The 18,844-nt window shown below is 43.0% G+C and overlaps 1 protein-coding gene across 1 annotated transcript in view; it reads right to left on the bottom strand.

Moving 5' to 3' along the window:
* ADGRB3 (adhesion G protein-coupled receptor B3) overlaps positions 1-18,844 on the bottom strand; it is a 785,278-nt gene that overhangs the window by 398,426 nt on the left and 368,008 nt on the right. The window contains exon 10 of the mRNA XM_061207676.1: positions 17,134-17,328. Coding sequence (XP_061063659.1) covers positions 17,134-17,328 — 195 coding nt within the window. The remainder of the gene's footprint in view (positions 1-17,133; positions 17,329-18,844) is intronic.

The following is an 18,844-nucleotide window of genomic DNA, read 5'->3' as shown; positions in this document are numbered from 1 at the left end:
CTAAGAAGTGTAAAGTGAAGCTTTGGCATCTGTCTGAAGCTACACGGTTGGCGGTCCCTTGCTTTTATCCTCAGAGCCCATCTCTTCTAGCTGGTCTGTATGTTATGAGCGGAACCACCGCCTTGCGCTGATACCTTCGCTTAGGACAGGTCTCCCTTCAGGGGTTGGGGGCCAGGTAGTCACAACTGTTTAGCCTCCTCAGCCTTCTTCCCTATCCAGCCAGCTTTTCAAAATAGGCCTTTACTCTAATTCCAAAGAAATCCACCTGCGTGTTTTTAGAAGAAAAACCAAAGCAGCTTCATTTCCTCTTGGGGTCTGAATCTGTTAGCATCTATATTTAATTGCCCTATTTGTGCTATTCATTTTAATAGTTCCCGACAATCATACGGCTGAAACATGTTTTGAGTCACAACCTCTATAAAAGTTACAGAATATTTTAGGCAACTCTTGAAAAAAAAAAAAAAAAACCGGCAAGTCTGTTTGAGACCCGTTTTCTAATGCGATTAACCTTTTTGTACTACCAGCCATTTTTTCCACTTAAAATGTCCTGGCTGGAGTGATAACATTTCAAGGGCTTTGTCCACTGAGCTGTAACTCTACGTATGAGAAAAAATTAACCTTCGGAGTTCTCCGATTGCCTGTGGCTGGTGAACTCAGTAGGGGACGTGGTGCTAGTGAGACAAAAGTTGCAGATTTCATCCCCTTTCACGCCGTCAGCCTTGCTGAGGTCCACGACCGCGCCTGCGTCCTAGCCCCTGCCTGCTCTCATGCAAAATGCATGCTGCTCCTAACAAGGGTACCGCAAGAATGGGAAGCAATTTGTGCCAATGCATCGCCGTTTCTGGGAAAACATTGCACAAAGCGTGTTTTACTGACAGCGGGTCAGCAGCTCTGCACCCTACGTCAAGGCCAGTGAGCACACACGATTCCTTGATCAAAACGATAAATTCAGAGTTCGGTGTTTCAAAATCACCAGAGGGCATACATAAAAAACTACAGATTATTAAAATATACATTCTAGTAAGCAGAGAGTCTAAGAAAGGCGGTTGTACTATTTTCCAAGGCCAATAAATCATACTTGACTAAATGAGCATGGGAAGGCCGCACAGAATAAAGCTCTCCTTCTGTCTCCCTGTGGATTGAATTTGGAAATGGTCAGTTGTGGGTTCGTGTAGGGGGACAGGGGCTAAGCCTCAACGTCCCCGATGGGGGAGGGGGAGGGGCATTTACGGGGATACCGAGCTTTGCTTGTTCCTCAGTGTATCCTCATTGCATGCAATGCCATGCCCACAGAAGGTGGTTAATAAAGTCCTAACTTAAAGGAAACAATGAAATCACAAAGTCAGTACACCTCGGTTTCGCCAACAAGACTCAAGCATCATTCCTCTGAGTTGAACCTGCTCTAATCTGTCTCACACACATTGAAAAAAATGTACTTCGATATATCGATTCACTTGTACATTTGCTCAAATATCAGACTGACAGATGGAACAAAGCAGAACCAAAACAGAACAGCATTTTGAAGAGGGGACTCATGACCTTTCAGGCCACTTGACTGAATTTTTGAGAAAAGTATAAAGCAACTTCCACGGCAGCAGATGCACAACTTCTAGAGTTTTTCAAGAGCTCTGCTACCTATGGTCAGACCTCTCTTTTGATGATTTGTGGATCAAGCCCCTTAGCCCCTGAATTGCATCTGACAGGTTTCTGTTTTGTTTTGATCAAGTCCTGATCTCTACGGCCTAGACTGATTTGAAAAATTGAGTGTCCTTGGCAGAGTCTGAGTTTGGAGCTTGAACTAGGCAGACCTGCTTTAAAAATTCCCCCAACATTTATAACCTGTGTGGTACTGGGGCTAACGTTGCCCACCTCCGCCTACGTTCTCTAGCCTGTAAGGCAGAGATGCTAACACCTGCAGGGCAGAGCAGCTGTGAAGCTCGGAGCTAATTTTCAGCACAGTATCCGACACATGCTAAATGCTCAATATATGGCAGCTTTATGATTTTATTCCCTTTGTGTTATCTTTTCACGACTGGCTGCATGATTTGTATTTATAGCCACATTATGGTCTGTGATTTGTTCAGCAGAAAGCTCTCCTTCCTAAGACTGTCCTCTGCTGGGAGGGGTTTCAGTGTTGTGATGATGAGACACTCACCACGTGGGAGACCCTGAGCAAATGGCTGTGGGACACCATGGGCAGGAAGCAGGGCTCTGGTTTTCCTCGGCAGGAAGTATTATGAAAATCAGCACAGTGAACGCATGTCGTAAAGAGAAGCATTGCTGCCTCTGCCCCATTCAAAGTGCAAGTCCTAGATTTGGCCATGTGAGACTAAAAGGACACTCGATTTTCTTTCTTATTGGAGTATAATTGCTTTACGATGTCATGTTAGTTTCTGCTGTACAACGAAGTGAATCAGCTATATGTGTACATATATCCTCTCCCTCTTGGACCTCCCTCCCACCCTCCCACCCCTCTAGGTCATCACCGAGCACGGAGCTGAGCTCCCTGTGCTATACAGCATGTTCCCACTAGCTAGCTATTTTACACCTGGTAGTGTATATATGTCTATACAAGTCTGTTCTCTACGTCTGCATCTCTATTCCTGCCCTAGAAATAGGTTCATCTGTACCATTTTTCTAGATTCCACATACATGCGTTAATATACAATATTTGTTTTTCTCTTTCTGACTTACTTCACTCTGTATGACAGATCTCCTAGAGTAATGAAAGTAAAAACAAAAATAAACAAATGGGACCTAATTAAACTTAAAAGCTTTTGCACAGCAAAGGAAACCATAAACAAGACAAAAGACAACCCTCAGAATGGGAGAAAATATTTACAAATGAAGCAACTGACAAAGGATTAATCTCCAAAATATACAAACAGCTCATGGAGCTCAATATCAAAAAAAAAAAACAACCAAACAACCCAATCAAAAAATGGGCGGAAGACCGAAATAGACATTTCTCCAACGAAGACATACAGATGGCCAAGAGGCACATGAAGAAAAGCTCAACATCACTAATCATTAGAGAAATGCAAATCAAAACTACAATGAGGTATCACCTCACACCGGTCAGGACACTCAATTTTATGAAAAGCAGTAAGTATGTAATTCTTCGTTCTATATCTGGTTGGCTTCCACTTGACAAATTTCTCAAGGACTGTATGCAATTTTCTATAAATATATTGAAGCACATCTTAGCATGTACTTTTGCTGAATTCCTTATTGAAAGAGAGTTGGAGATTAGGCTCATGATCTGAGATATCTAAGCCACAAGAAACGTGTTCTTCTCCTCCTCCTAACCCAGCAGCAAATGCCTGGGCACTGAGAGGCAGAGACAGGCCCCAAGGAACAGAGTTAATAAGGAGAACTGAAAGCTTTCAGGACTGGTGGTGGTCCCGACTTGAAATATAGAGGGATCATAAGAGAGGCTTAAAGGCTAAGTAAGGAAGCAGGGACACACCATTAGGATTAAAATGGCACAGCCCAGGACAGTCATGCATCCCTAATACAGAGAGCAGTTGACAGCTGCAGGTCAAGCGTGATCCAGCCCCTTCCTGTCTCTCCACTCTCTCTTGAGCGATCCTGTCTCCCATGCTCTCTACTCCAGGCTCAGCAGACTTCTCCATGCATCCCAAACCTGTTTCTGCCCAGTCTCCAGACCTATATAATGCTGCTCCCTTTCTTCAACTGCTTTACTTCCTGTTCTTTACTTGAATAACCCTTTTTTTGTCCTCCACATCTAGATTTACATGCCATTTCCCCAGAAAGGCTTTCTCACATCACCACCCTGTAAGTATACAAAGTCTGCACAGTCTCTTTATGTTTCTGATTTTGAGTAGTGAAAATTTTTATTTTTCATTTACCAATACTGTCATCATTCATGCTTTGCCAAAAATCCATGGAAAAAAGAAACAGCCCATTCCTGGAAGTAATCACCTACAAGAATAAGACGTGAAGGAAGAGGTTCTATTGACCAGAAGGGACCCTTGTTCTCTGTTCTGAGAGTCAGCTTTCCCCAGTACCTGGGGAATTATTAGTACAATGGTCTCTGACTCTCCCGGCCTCTACATCCATGCATGAGCAACCCAGCAAAACTACTGTGCACTCATCCAAGGACGAATAAGTGCTTTTTTACCCTAATGTAATGCAGGCAGCAGCCAGCTGTAAGGGAGCCACTCACAGGGCAGCAAACATGCGGAGTTGCAGTTGCACTGTGTAGATTTCCTTTGAAGTATATCACAATTCCTAATTACAATGTATTTGTATGATGATCAGTTTAGGGCTTTTTCTCTACCAGCTTATAATTTAGTTGGGATTGTTTCCATTTTGTTCACTCCCATGCCCCCAGGGTACAGCACGAGGCATAGGAAAATGTAAATACTCAAATATTTCAAGTTGACTGACTGCATGCCTACTGTGTAGAAGACCATGGGATAAGCACTGGGGGAATTGAAAATCATGGATACACGGTCCCCACCTAACGTGTGGCCTCCTTTCAACGTCTTCCTCTGCTCTATACCCAGGGTTCTTGTAGGTCCAGGGAAGGAGATAGGGTGCTTATTTTTACAGATCAGAAAGCTGGTTATCCTGATTAAATACGGGATCGAACTCTCCCTATTTGAATGGCATTTTGAAGTCTCAAGGCCATCCTGGTCACAGACACCCACTTTTGAGAAACGGTAGGGCCTCACAAGTAGAGGACACAGTGGAGGATGTTCGGCCCTGGTCCTCTCCCAAGGAAGGGGTCTCCTCTTCCACACACAGCTCGTTCTTTGCCAAACACAGTGGACCCCATCCCTGATGGAGCGAGGGCTACCTTGTTCAGCAGCAGAGGGCATTGGGAGAGAGAGAAAAATACACTCCAGGCAGCAAAGCTGGGGGCTTTGGGGAGGAAGAAGGCTGGGGAAGGGAACATCCCGGGGAGAGTTTACCAAGAGCCCGAGTGAGAGACAGTGAGGACAGAAGTGGGCGTGAGGGTGGAGATGAGGAAAGACCCAGGGGATACTTGAGAGGCAGAAAGGCACTCACTCCTTCAAGAATACTTCCTGAACACCTACTGTGTACTTGGCCCTTTTCTGAGTGCAGGGAACGCAACAGTGAGCAAGACACGCGAGGGTTCCTGCCCTCACGGAGCTTACACTGTGGTGTGTAAAGAAAGGACATTTAATAATAAGTGATAATTTAAAACATGACTTAAGGTGATGAATCAAAAATAAAATAGTGTATGGGGCCAGGAGGGACTGGGCAGGGGAGGCCTGTGTGTGTGTGTGTACCTGTGTGGACATGTGTATGTGGGTGTGTGTATGTGCATGTGTATGTTTATATGTGGGTATCTCTGTGTTTGTGTCTATGTGTTTATGTGTATATATGTGTATGTGTGTTTGTATGTGTAATTGTGCACGTGTGTATATGTGTGTGTGTGTGTGACTGTGTGGACGTGTGCATGTGGGTGTGTGTATGTGCGTGTGTATGTGGGTATCTGTGTGGACGTGTGTATGTGTGTTTGTGTGTATGTGTTTACGTGTATATATGTGTATGTGTGTCTGTATGTGTATGTATGCACGTGTGTATATGTGTGTATGTGTATGTGTGTGTATATGTGTGTGTGTGTAACTGTGTGGACGTGTGCATGTGGGTGTGTGTATGTGTGTGTGTATGTGTCTATGTGGGTATCTGTGTGGACGTGTGTATGTGTGTTTGTGTGTGTTTATGTGTATATATGTGTATGTGTGTTTGTATGTGTAATTGTGCGTGTGTGTATATGTGTGTGTGTGTGTGACTGTGTGGACGTGTGCATGTGGGTGTGTGTATGTGCGTGTGTATGTGTATATGTGGGTATCTGTGTGGACGTGTGTATGTGTGTTTATGTGTATATATGTGTATGTATGTTTGTATGTATAATTGTGCACGTGTGTATATGTGTGTATGCATGTGTATGTGTACATGTGTGTGTATGTGTGTGTGTAACTGTGTGGACGTGTGCATGTGGGTGTGTGTATGTGTGTATGTGCGTGTGTATGTGTATATGTGGGTATCTGTGTGGACGTGTGTATGTGTGTTTGTGTGTGTTTATGTGTATATATGTGTATGTGTGTTTGTATGTGTAATTGTGCGTGTGTGTATGTGTGTGTGTGTGTGTGACTGTGTGGACGTGTGCATGTGGGTGTGTGTATGTGCGTGTGTATGTGTATATGTGGGTATCTGTGTGGACGTGTGTATGTGTGTTTGTGTGTATGTGTTTACGTGTATATATGTGTATGTGTGTCTGTATGTGTATGTATGCACGTGTGTATATGTGTGTATGTGTATGTGTGTGTATGTGGTGTGTGTGTAACTGTGTGGATGTGTGCATGTGGGTGTGTGTATGTGCGTGTGTATGTGTCTATGTGGGTATCTGTGTGGACGTGTGTATGTGTGTTTATGTGTATATATGTGTATGTGTGTTTGTATGTGTAATTGTGCACGTGTGTATATGTGTGTATGCATGTGTATGTGTACATGTGTGTGTATGTGTGTGTGTAACTGTGTGGACGTGTGCATGTGGGTGTGTGTATGTGTGTATGTGCATGTGTATGTGTATATATGGGTATCTGTGTGGACGTGTGCTTGTGTGTTTGTGTGTATGTGTTTTTGTGTATATATGTGTATGTGTGTTTGTATGTGTATGTGTGCACGTGTGTGTGTATGTGTGTGTGTGTATGTGTATATGTGTGTGTGTGTGTGTGTGTGTGCACAAGGCTGCTTCAGGAGGAACAGTCAGCAGGAAATACCTTTCTGAGGAGGTGACGTCTGAGCTGAGGACAGAGTGATGAAGGCGGCAGTCATGGGCAGGCCCGAGGAAGAGAGCCCCAGAACAACAGTGGAACGAAGGAACACAGAGAGGAAGCAATGCAGCTGGCATGGCCTTGAGCAGGGAGCTAGAGAGGGGGCAGGGGGAGAATATTAATACAGGATGAAAAAGAGAGGCAGGGGCTCAGATAGAGAGGGGCCTGGATCCCACCATAGTTATGTGACACGAGTTTCAGGAAAAATAAAAATCTAACGTTGGCTGCTGAGTGGAAAACAGAGTACAGGAGAGTGAGAGTGAAAATGGGGAGGTCAGAAAGGAGCCCATGTTGTCTGCTGGCTTGATTAGGGAACAAGGTGTCGTGGTGGCGGAGGGAGAAGGCAGAACCGGGACCAGACCCTGGTTCCTAGAGGACACACAGCTCTGCTGAACACACAGAAGACACAGCAGAGCTGCGTGTGCCCGGGCACGGTGGGCTCAGCTCTGTTCCGGCCGAGCGTGAGGGGCCTGGGATAGAGCTGAGAGCAGACGCCCAGCTGCCGCTGTCCCTACAAGCCTGAAGCTCAAAAGGTCAAAACTTGTGAATCCTTAATCCTAGTTGAAACCTGGAGCCTTTGGGGGAAAAACTAAAATGACCAGGAACAGAGCTGAATGGGATGAACTCAAAGTTAAAACACTGGTGATAAAATAGACAGGAAGAGGACCAGGTGAGGGAGATGAGGGCTTAGGGATAAGGAAGTAAGAAGGGAGGCAGAAGGGCTCTGCAGTGGGGAGGTTAAGTCAGATGAGATGGACCAAGTCCGCAGCAAGGTGAAAACCCAAAGAGAGTCCAAGATACAATGCCTTGGTCTCCTGTAGTTTTTTAGCCTCCATGCACTTGGGTGATGACACTTGCACGTGAGATGTGCAAAACCAGGAACACACCCAGGTTACAGATTAGGGCCTGGATAACTGATGTCCAATCCCTGTGATTGGGCTATGACTCTACTTCTTAGCCTCCCAGTCAAGAAAATGTACAGAAATAAAATTGAGTAAGAGGAATATTATTACACAAATAATCTTAGGTTTGTTCTACTGTATTTTTTAAAGCTAAATAATCCCTAAAGAGTGCTTTGCCTATTTTTTTTAATAGGTGGTCTCTCAACGGATCAGGACAAAAAGTCACGTCACTCTGGTTTAATCTTTTATCTAGAATACCTATCCTAGAAGCACATCAACTGGCCATTGGCAATGAGAAACCCTCAAGGATTCAGGAAGCAGGAGATGATAATTAAGGACGCCCCCTGGAAGGCATCAGAGACCAAGATATATGGAGAATATGATTCAGAGACAAGAAACTGATGCACTGGAAAACGAGAGGATCAATGGGGGGACAAAGGGATTGGGGTATCAAGTCAGAAGGTCAGCCGTGGGGTCCCCAGCAGGCTGGGTCACCAGCCTGGAAGACTGTGGTCAGAGGGCTCCTGCCAACAGGGCGGGGCTGTCCCAGACAGGCCAGTGTCATATGCCAGATCCAGAGGGTGTGAGAGCAGATTACTGAAGCAAATATTCCCTAACGTTCACTAGTTGAGGAGAAAAAAACCCAGAGTCTTTAAGGACATCTTTGTTTTTTCTTCTCGTTTTAGTCACAGATATCACAGAAGCTCTGACTCATTTTGGAAACAACATGGAACAGGGGTCCAGGAATCTCGGGCTGCCTTTCCCACTAATCTCACTGCTCTGCCGAGATGGAAGACGGTTCCACCTGTGGCGTTTTGGAGCTGCTTGGATGGGCAACTTTCTACACAATGCTACGAGTCTTTCCAGGGCAAGTGTAGGATGGAGGGCTCCAGAGAGAGCGAGCGGAGAGTGGGTCTGCTTTGAGGTGCAGGTGACAACCAGGATGGGGGAGCGGAGAGAAGCAGCGTCTATTGTCAGCGTTTAGGGGGCCAAGCTTGGTGCTGCTTTACAAATGAAGGGTAAAACAGTTAGTGATGCTAAGAGGATTAAATATGTTCATCAATTATTCCCAAGAGGGAATCCTGCAGAGCAGCCAGTCATAAAAACATCGTAACAAGTGTGGCAAAATCTTCCTCAAATCCAGACAAGGCACAGGGTAAGAAGGGATCACCACATTTGGGCAGGCCTGGCTGATACACCGAAGGGCCACCTGGGCAGGAAACACACACACATCACAGGTTCACCCCTGGGATGCTGCAGGCAGAGCCATAGCAGTCCTGTCCCTGGGAAGATGCCTGGCACATACCTTCCTTGGCTAAAGGGAAATTCTCACAGTTCCTTCAAGATCCCCTATTGTGCGCTGAATTGTGTCTGACCCTGATCCGTATGCTGAAGCCCTTAACCCTCGGTACTGCAGAATGTGATTGTATTTGAAGACAGGGCCTTTGAAGAGGTAATTAAGTTAAAAAGAGGCTGGGTCCTAATCCAATTTGACAGGTGTTCCTGGAAGAAGAGGCATTTAGGACACACAAAATCATCAGGGGTGACACACACAGAGAAAAGGGCCATGTGAGGCCACAGGGAGAAGGCGGCTGCCTGCAGACCTGCCCACGCCTTGATCTTGGACCTCCAGCCTCCAGAACTGGGAGACAGTGCACTTCTGTTGTTTAAACCACCCAGTCTGTGGTATTTATTATGGCAGCCCTGCAAACTGATACATTCCCCCATAATTTTTTAAAAGAAAAATTTAATAATAAATGGAATCACAATAGAAGACTACCTGTACACTCTGTGCATGCAAATCTCAACATTTTCTTGACTCTGATGGAGATAATGCGGGATTCTGAAACGACAAAACTACCTATCAGATGCTGTATCATATTTTCCTTAAGCTCCACCCAAGTCATTCATGTACATCACATGGCCTGTGCCAGTTGATAGGCTTCATGCCACAAACACCTGACCTTCTTAGTCGCCCTTCTTTTCTCCCCCATCTTTGTGAATACTCTGTATTCACCTACGGACATCCTCAGTTCCTCTCAGCCTGCAGCCATCTTCCAGATTTTGTTCATGGTAGGATTTACTCACGTTGATGGGTGAAGCAAGATGTGTTTATTAATATCTCACCCATTTCAGGCAGGTATTTGGCGTTGAATTTCTTCTTTCCATCTTATAATAAGGGCACATTCTCAACACTACCTAGAAAGAGCTTTTAGTTGTACACGTTCTCTCTACCACAGGGAAAGAATAGGGAACCGTCTCAGGCTGGAAGCATTGAAATGACTGCCGTTTGTGACTTGGAGCGATTGTCAGCTGGGAGTTGCCATCCTGGGCTCAACTCGGCTCCCACAGATCCAGGAATCCTGGCTATTGATTGAAGCCATCCTCTCATCCACTTGCTGGCTAACTTTGAAATGGCTTTGTGGTACCTGCCTTAAGGACTAACACTTCTTTTCTGACTTCCATTCTCCTTGATACATTCCCTGCCCTTCTCCTCTACTAAGAGTGGGAAAAAAAAAAAAGAGTGGGAAAAAAGCAGTGGCCCATTCTTGCATAGGTAGTGCCACGAAGAATATGTGACCTTCCTTTGTTCCCAGGAGCGATTGCAAAATACACGTCTGCAGTGGCAGCAGACACCTGTGGTCCGGAGATGCTCCAGGTGTTTTTGCTCCATCAGAATCTCACCTTCCCGGATCATAAGGGTCGTCGCCATGTTCCTCGAGCTTTTACTGTGTGCCATGTGCTGTGTAAGTTTTACACAGTAACTCAACCCTCACATCAGCACTGTGCATGGGTACCAGCATCCAATACAGTGGAAGAGAAATGGCAACACAGGGAGGTCCAGTCACCTGCCCAGCATCAGAGAGTTAACAAGTACCAGAGCCCTGACCAGAAGCTCGGGCTTTTGACCACGAGCAGGCGCTCTGAGCCATCACGCTCTCTTGCCTTCCCTACCACTCCTACTCACGTTCCGGGAAATTATTAATCTTCTGCTGCACAATGCTCTTTAAGCAGAGGATCTCAAGCCATAAGGTACTGTCTTGTAGGCTAGAGTTATACTACAATTCCAAACCTAAGGGGTCCGTACTAGATCTTACTTAGTCGAGAGAATTAGTTTCAGCATTACATGATGGCTTTGGATTGTCATAGCCATAATTGCTTCCCCATTTATCAGACCACTCTTTTGTATACAAAAGGTAAAAGCATCTCTCACTGAAAGCATCAGAGGAATAATACTCAAGGATCCTCACCTAGTGCTTGGTGGGTAGCATGAGAAAGATCCAACATACATGCTTGCCCGTCAACTGTTTTAGGAAAGAAGATGCTTGGCTTATCCGAAATCACCAACTCTGCTTTCAGTGTAATTTCTTGATCACCTAACTCTGAGAATTTTATTTAGAATGTAGTTTGCCTTTAAGAAAGAAATTGGAAGCTGAGTTTTGAGCTTCCTATTTAATCTTAATCATTGGGAAATGAATTTCCAAGCCTAGAGAACATGTTAGACAAACAAGTGATTTTCAAACATTGAGTGGTGACCTGTTTGAGGGTCATGATCGACTTTTCATAACCAAATAGGAACGCATAGAAAATACAAGAGTGCATTACCCACAGAAAAGGGAAATATTATTTTGTAAAAGTCTAGTTTTCAATTATATGTTGATGTAAACTGTGTGCCTTATTGTGGGTCATAGTTAAAAATATTCGGAAAACACTGAGTTAGACCAATAGAAGTTTTGTCAGGGAACAAAAGGATGCTGAAAAGAGACAAATCCTTGCATCCAGGAAGTTTGAGGGCAACTTTAAACAAGGAGTCTCTGTGGATACTCCATGTATGTATTCTTTCCAATTTTTCTTTCTTTACCCCCAAATATAAGCTGTCTCAGGGGCCTGCCTTTCATTCCATTAAGTGGATCATGCCTGCTTTTCTGATCCAGTGTCACTGAAACATGCTTTCTTTTTTCCAACCTCTAGGTCATTGTTGTAGCCTTTTCGTGGGTTTCTTTCCCCCAGTCTTCCTTTACTCACTAATTCCCCTTATCCACCTCAGCCAGACCATCTTTCCAAAAACAGTACTCACATTTAGTAGCTTTGCTTATAGAGAATAGCATCCAAACTCTCCTCTAGCCTTGATTCTCCTGCCTTCATGATCGACATTTTCCAACGTGAATCCCATTTTTTACCAACCGTGGTCTTTTGAATGCGCCACACTCATACCATTTCTGTGGTTTTGACTGGAGTTTGATTATTCTTTCTGCACCCAGCTTGTTTCTCCAAATTCTATCTCAAGGCCTAAGGCTCCCATGAATTCTTTTCTTATTGCTGCAGTTCAGATTCTATGTTTTGAGAGTTCCTGGAAGTGAGACACTGAATTCATATCTCTCTTCCTCATTACCGGCCTAGCCTCATTCATGAGTTATCTTTTCCTTCAATGACGTTGTAAGCAGCTTGAGAGCAAGGCCCATCTTTTACTTTTATGTTAAGAGTTAGAATGCCAGAACTAAGGGCATTACAGAGCTCCTACTCTCTGCTGGACGACTCACAAATACCATCATGTATGGGTTGTTACGTATTTAACCTGAATTACTTCTAAGCCTCACAACAACACTGGAAAATAGTTACCATCGAACTTCATTACTCATGGATTCCGTATTTGCAAATTCAACTCCTCACTAAAATTTATTTGTAACCCACAAATCAAAGCTCATAGCTTCAAGGACACGCACAGTGGTGAATTTGAGTCACCACATGCACAAGCACCCAGCTCAGGTCACATGGCCATGCTCTGAGTTTTGGTTTCAGCTCATATACTGTAAACATGCCCTTTTCATGGTCTAATTAATGTTCAGGTTTCTTTCCATATTTTTTGTGGGTAATTTCACTGTTGAGAATTGCCAACAGCATAGTGCTGAAGGTCCATCTAGTATTCCTAAACCCAAGAAGGCTGTGTTATGCCTTACAGAGAAAATATGTGTGTTAGATAAGGTTTGTTCAGGCATGAGTTATATATATATATATATATATATATATATACACACACAATGTATATATAATAATAACATATATATTGTTATATGTATAACAATAACGGAAACACACATAAAACAGGTCATGTATTAATTGGTCGATGAAAATTATATGACAGATTCTTGAAGGAACCCATCCTGTAGTTTTCCTATGAGTAAATGATTCAGTATTCTTCCATTTTATAGAATATAACTACCATGACTAAAGAGAATAGACTGTACTACTATTACTTCTTTAGATATGAAGAAATAAGGTAGAGAAAGATTAAGTAATGTGTCTGAAGACATCAAGATGTTGGACAAACTGGAATTTCAACTTGCATGTCTGATTCAACTTTGTCAAGTTCCTGGTGTGGGTGTTGTGAGTTCATCCTCTGCTGATAGAATGAGACTCAGTATGAATTTTCCCAGGGGTGGAAAAAAAGACAAGTTTTCCTCTCCTTTTCTTCCTTTCTCTTAATTGGATGTTCAGAGTACTTTTCTTAGTTTTTTGTGAAGTAAATTCCTCAAATATTACTACACTACTCATATTTGCTAATTACTTGAACAAATATTTGCATGTCTACTATGCTCCAAGTGCCAAGCTAAGCCCCAGGGACCTAATTGTCTCTCCACAAGCTTAACATTTGCTGCTGAAGGGAGGCCTGAAAACAAATAACTACAATGTTATGTGAGAGACCTGCTCTAGTAGGGATATTTACAAGGTTTCAAAAAGACCAGACAATTAGGAAAACACTGAATTCTGCCTGAGATCTGAAGAGAAGACTTTTGAGTAGGAATGATTTTTGAGCTGGATCTTGAAGGACTTTTGCATCAGATTGGAAATGGGAAGAATAAATTACATAGAGGACCAATACGAGCAGAGGTTTGGACATATGGCCAAGCCCCAAGGTTTGGAAAGAATATGCCTGAAGGGAAGGGACTTTTGGAGTACTTTTCTACCAGTTTCCCAAAATAAAACTATTACTATGTTTCATCCTTCCAAGACATAAAAGTACACTTTATTTTTCCCCCCAATTTTAACAGGTTGTAGCTATACTATCTCACTTTCATCAATGTATCAAGTCAATTGTTTACTGAATCCAGCATCACCAGGCATTTTACATAAAATGTCTTGCACATAACTACATTTAAAAAATGTATTCTCTTTTAATAGTTTTCCTTAATCTCTCTCTGGTCTTTGCTCTTTTCCCAGTTTTAAAACAAAAACAAAAAGGATAAGAAAAGCTCAATGGTATCTATGTAGTTATTAATTTTGTTGTTAATTAATTCAACAAAAATTTGTTGAGCAGCTTCTATAGTCAAGACTCCTGTTTGGGGGCAGGAGGACCTGTAGCTCAGCTAGTATCCAAAGATGGATCAGGGATATTTCTTCTTTTTCAAAGATTTGCAGATGAGTACTAATAACTCAAGCCATAAAGAGATGCAGGAGGAAAAGTGCTGCTGGAATTCAGAGGCCCAGAGTCTGTACCAAGAGACTGATTTAGGAGACGGAGACAGACAAGCCAGTCTGAAGGCATAGAGGAAGCGAAGGCCTGGAGCCAAGAACACACAGTGCATCCAGGAAGCAGGAAGTAGTTCACTTGGCTCCAAGTCTGTGAAGGGAAAGAGTAGTCCATGCGCACGGCTGGAAAGGCAGGTGACCTACGTATGGTGGGCGTACTAGAAACCAAGACACAGGCTTCGGGTTGTCTTTGAGGAGGCCTTGGAGCCCCGCTGAAGATTTCTGACTGAGGAGTGACAGAATCAGGGCTGTCCTAGGACAGCCAATAGGACCATGGTGTACAAGATGAGTAGGGATGTTGGTAAGGATCTGAGGGAGGACAAAAGGAAAGAGGCCATGGAAATAATGGAGGCTGGGGTAACTGGAGGCCAAGAGAGGGAAACAGCAGTGGGAAGAGAGAGGAAAGATGGATAGAAGAGGCACCATGTAGGCTGACCCAACAGGAAAGGAAGAGAAAGGAAAAGTCAAGATGACATTACAGTTCCAGCCTACGGACCACTAATTCTACAAGGCAAAGTAGAAAATACAAGAAAACGTGGCACTCAAGATGAGTTTAGCTTACTCCATGTGAAGCCTGAGGTGCTAGCCAATCAGAAGTGCCCAGAGCCCTTGAAAGTGGAGGACTGAAGTCGCAGTAAGGCTGTAATCAAGCAAAGACAACAAATACGTCCAAAAGATTTGTATAAAATTGTTTGTGGAAAGTAGAATAAAAGTGGTACAAAGTCCTCTAGAATTTCAGAGACGAGAAAGGTCATTTTCAGATGGAGTTTGGGGCTTGCAGGTCTGGCAGTCAGAAAGACTTGCCGGAGCTGTGCCAGGAGTTTGACGGGCAGAGACGGAAGAAGACGGTCTTCCAGAAGAGGAAGGTTTCCAGGTGCCCGAAAAGACACTAATAAAGACAGTGAAAGAGAAAAACACAGCTCCTGTTTGTGAATGACTAGGACGCCAGCCTGCTGAGAATTCTGTGCGCATGTGGAGGACTAAGGAGAGAGTAGGACAGAAACGGAGGAAGGTATTTCTGACCATGCCACAAGGACACCACCACCATCAGCCACATTGCTCTATTTAAGTCAAGCCAGCTGATGTCCATGCCGAAGCCTGCGGTTACACTAATTGTTCGTGGAGCCCACACACTCCAATGAGAAGCTCAATCATAATATGTCCCCAATACAACCTGGGAATCTTAGTTTCCTGAATTTCAGCACCTAAAAATCTTAAAGCCCTACACTCAGGAGGGTTCGAAGAGGCCCGAGAGATCACTGTGTGCGGCCTTCTGCCTGATGTTTCAACCATGAACACAAGGATCTGAGGTTTTTCAAAACTACAGCTTGTATTTTATGTCAAGTGCTTCAGATGCTATTTTTCAATGTAAATGCCAATGGACAGAAGTATCTCAGAACTACAGGGAAAGGTTTTACTTGGCTTACTTAGTACACTTTTAAAACTGGAAAACTCTTTCATTCTTTGTAAAGAAACAAAAGCATCTTGGGGATTCCCTGGTGTCCACTGGTTAGGACTCGGCGCTTTCACTGTCAGGGGCCCGGTTCCATCCCTGGTTGGGGAACTAAGATCCGGCAAGCCATGCAGTGTGGCCAAAAAAAAAAATAAATGAAAACAAAAAAACCTCACAAATGTATCTCTGAAATGCTCAAATGACAGTAATCTTCCACCTCTCCTCCCTACAATGTGTTTTTACAATTAAAAATGTATTCCTGGACACCGGTGATATAGTATAGAATGCAGTCCCACTAACTCTCATTGCAGCTACTTTCAGCAGTATATGCTTATAATTTAAATACTATATGTACCTCTATACAAATTAGGGCATTTAATATTATTTCTGAATAATTCCATGATTCCAAAAAGCCTTCTATTCCTCTTTCCCTCAATAGCTGATCAAAACAAAGCAAAACAAAAGAAAAACAAAGAACAAAACAAAAAAACCCACCCTCTGAACTCTCCAAGTGAAATGCAAATAAAACTCCCAAAGGAAGAGTGGGCTGAAAGAAAACTACCTGATGTGGGAGTTTTGCCAAACCTTTATTTAATGAACTTCATGCCGAGATACAGGAAGAACATTATGCCGGAAATGCAAAAGCCAACTCAACATTCTTGGCAGGCGTACATTTTAGCCTAGGCACAAGAAGAGTTAATCTGAAATGCAAACTAGAGTTGCATTAAATATGCTTTTTTTGCCATTCAACAAGCTTTGTCTGAATGGCAAAGGCAATTCTAAAACTGGATGAGTACTTAAACTTTACTATGGAAATAAATGATGCTGTTCTAGAAGTCTTCCATGACAAGAAAAATATGCTGTGAGGAGTTACTGAATTCCTTATTTTCCTACCCAGAACAGTTCTCTACTCGCCTGATATTTTCAGGCAATGGTTCCACAGAATTAAACATGGCCTTCCCCCTTCTAAGAGCAAAACCCCAAACAAAACTTAAACTGTGTCTTCTCCGCATGCTATAGTTAATGTGCCTTCATTATGCTTAATGTACTTTTAATAGTTTCCTATGGCAAGATGGTGATATTAAATGTGGGAATAAAATATCCACGCTATGACCTGGAATTTGCTATAGTGCCTTTCTGCTGAGGACTCAAATCACTTCACACACATTCTCACTCCCTATCTCCTGGAGGTGCATTACGTGCGTTTTACGGTTGATGACACCGAGGTATATAGAATGACTAAGGAACTGAGGTCATTTCCAGAGCTCAGCTGAGCACGGCCTGGATGCCTTCCCCAGCAGGAGTGAGCAACCTCCCCTCCAGGCCAGGGAGCCCCCATGGTGGCTGCACTGGCTTCTCAGGACCACAACTGATCCCAAGCTCACTTGCTTTTCCTTCATGGAATCACTTCCCTTACCTGGACGCCATCAGATGCAGGGATGTAACTTGCCCTTTTAAACGTGTCTGTCACATTCCTGAGGATTTCCACGGACATCAGAAGATCACCTGCATAGAAGTTTTTCCTCTGAGTTAAATCCAGCAGTGTCTTGGTGACCTGGGACATCCCATCACCTGCCAGCATTCTCTGCCCTTTTGCAAGGTGTTCTTTGATCTGTGATAGTCAGAAGAATGGAATAAACATCAGAATCTTCATTACTGTTTCTTCACATATCTTCATCAAACGAATGTATTGAAAACTGCAGGGACAACATTCCAATAGCACTGAAAGACCTGGGAGGATTTCAGAACTAAGTTGTGTGTATCCCAAACTCACATGGATAGACCTCTGCACCCCTGTCCACACTTTGGCTGACTTGACGGACTTGCCTTTTCTAGTTTTCAGAAAACATAATTTAATACTTTGCAGAAAGCATGTGTTAATTTACGTTTTTAATTGAAATAAAAATAAAAAAATAGTTTTGCACGTGGTAAACAGGGGAGATTGTTCAGTGAGGTGTGAGCAGAGATGGGAGATTATAAACACTTCAAAATATCCTTTTATATTAACAAGCTGAGGTTAATAATTTTTGCCTTACCTCTTAAAATAAAGACATCTTTATACAGCAGCAAAAATAAAAGAGTTTTCACGAGGACATTTAGCTTAAGAAAGACATTTAGTTAAACTTTAAAGGACTACTATGACAGAAATGACTGAAAGTTAGATTATTTTGGCTTTATTTTTTAAAAAAATAAACAACAACAACAACAAAAACCTCTCAGCTAGGTCTTCAGCAGCAGAATGAACTATTGGGATGCAAGCTTAAATTAGTTTGATGGTCAGGGAAACATGCTGTCAGTTTTCATATTTGCTTATCCTCCAGCCCAAGGGAAGAAAAGCAACTTATCACGTGGAGGAATGTTAAGGAAAGAGAAGGTAAAGTGATAGCACGGATCTGTTATACGTTTACTTGTTTACAAGAAGGTTAGTCTTTGTCATCGCATTGTTAAATTTATGATAACAACGACTTATCAAAGGATCATGAAATAACCAAGAACTAACACACCAGAGAAAGACTGGACTAGAAAGGTTAAAGTGTAATAACTATAATCATCAATTTCCCATTAAGAAAAGTGCCAGCAAATCCTTTGAGGTATGGCAGTCAATCTGAGTGAATCCTAAAGTTAGGTATTTTCTTTAAAATGGATTTTAAAAAGGGCTATCTTGACACTTCAGATATTTAACTGTTCTCTAGTCTCTAAAGCTCTGTCTAAAAATATTTTGGGAAAATAAAAATCTTCAGAGACATTCTCTGTTCCCATCGTGTTACGTTAAAAAAACATAACATATATAGGGAGTTTGTTTCTTGCCATTTTCTTATTTCATTTCTCTCCTGTCTCCCCTCAGTGGCAGCCATCAAGCCCTGACTACAGCCAGAGGATGGGTGAGACATCAGTGATCTAGTCCTTGCTTATCTCTGTGGTCTCAATGCCCATCTTAATCAAGATGCAGACACTGTGTTGGCCAATCAGAAAGGATGCTGACCTCCAGTAGATGCCAGCTAGTGTACCACGATGATGTGTGCTACCAGGTTGACCTTCAGTCCTGCCTCTAAGTTAATGATAACTCTTTGCAATTTCCTGTTCAGGTCATGTGTGCCATAACATCCTATTTTTGCACTGGATATGCT

This window comes from Eubalaena glacialis, chromosome 12 (genome assembly GCF_028564815.1).
Source record: "Eubalaena glacialis isolate mEubGla1 chromosome 12, mEubGla1.1.hap2.+ XY, whole genome shotgun sequence".
NCBI lineage: Eukaryota > Metazoa > Chordata > Mammalia > Artiodactyla > Balaenidae > Eubalaena > Eubalaena glacialis.
Note: the sequence above shows the minus strand (reverse complement) of the source record. Positions and strands in the feature narration are given on the sequence as shown.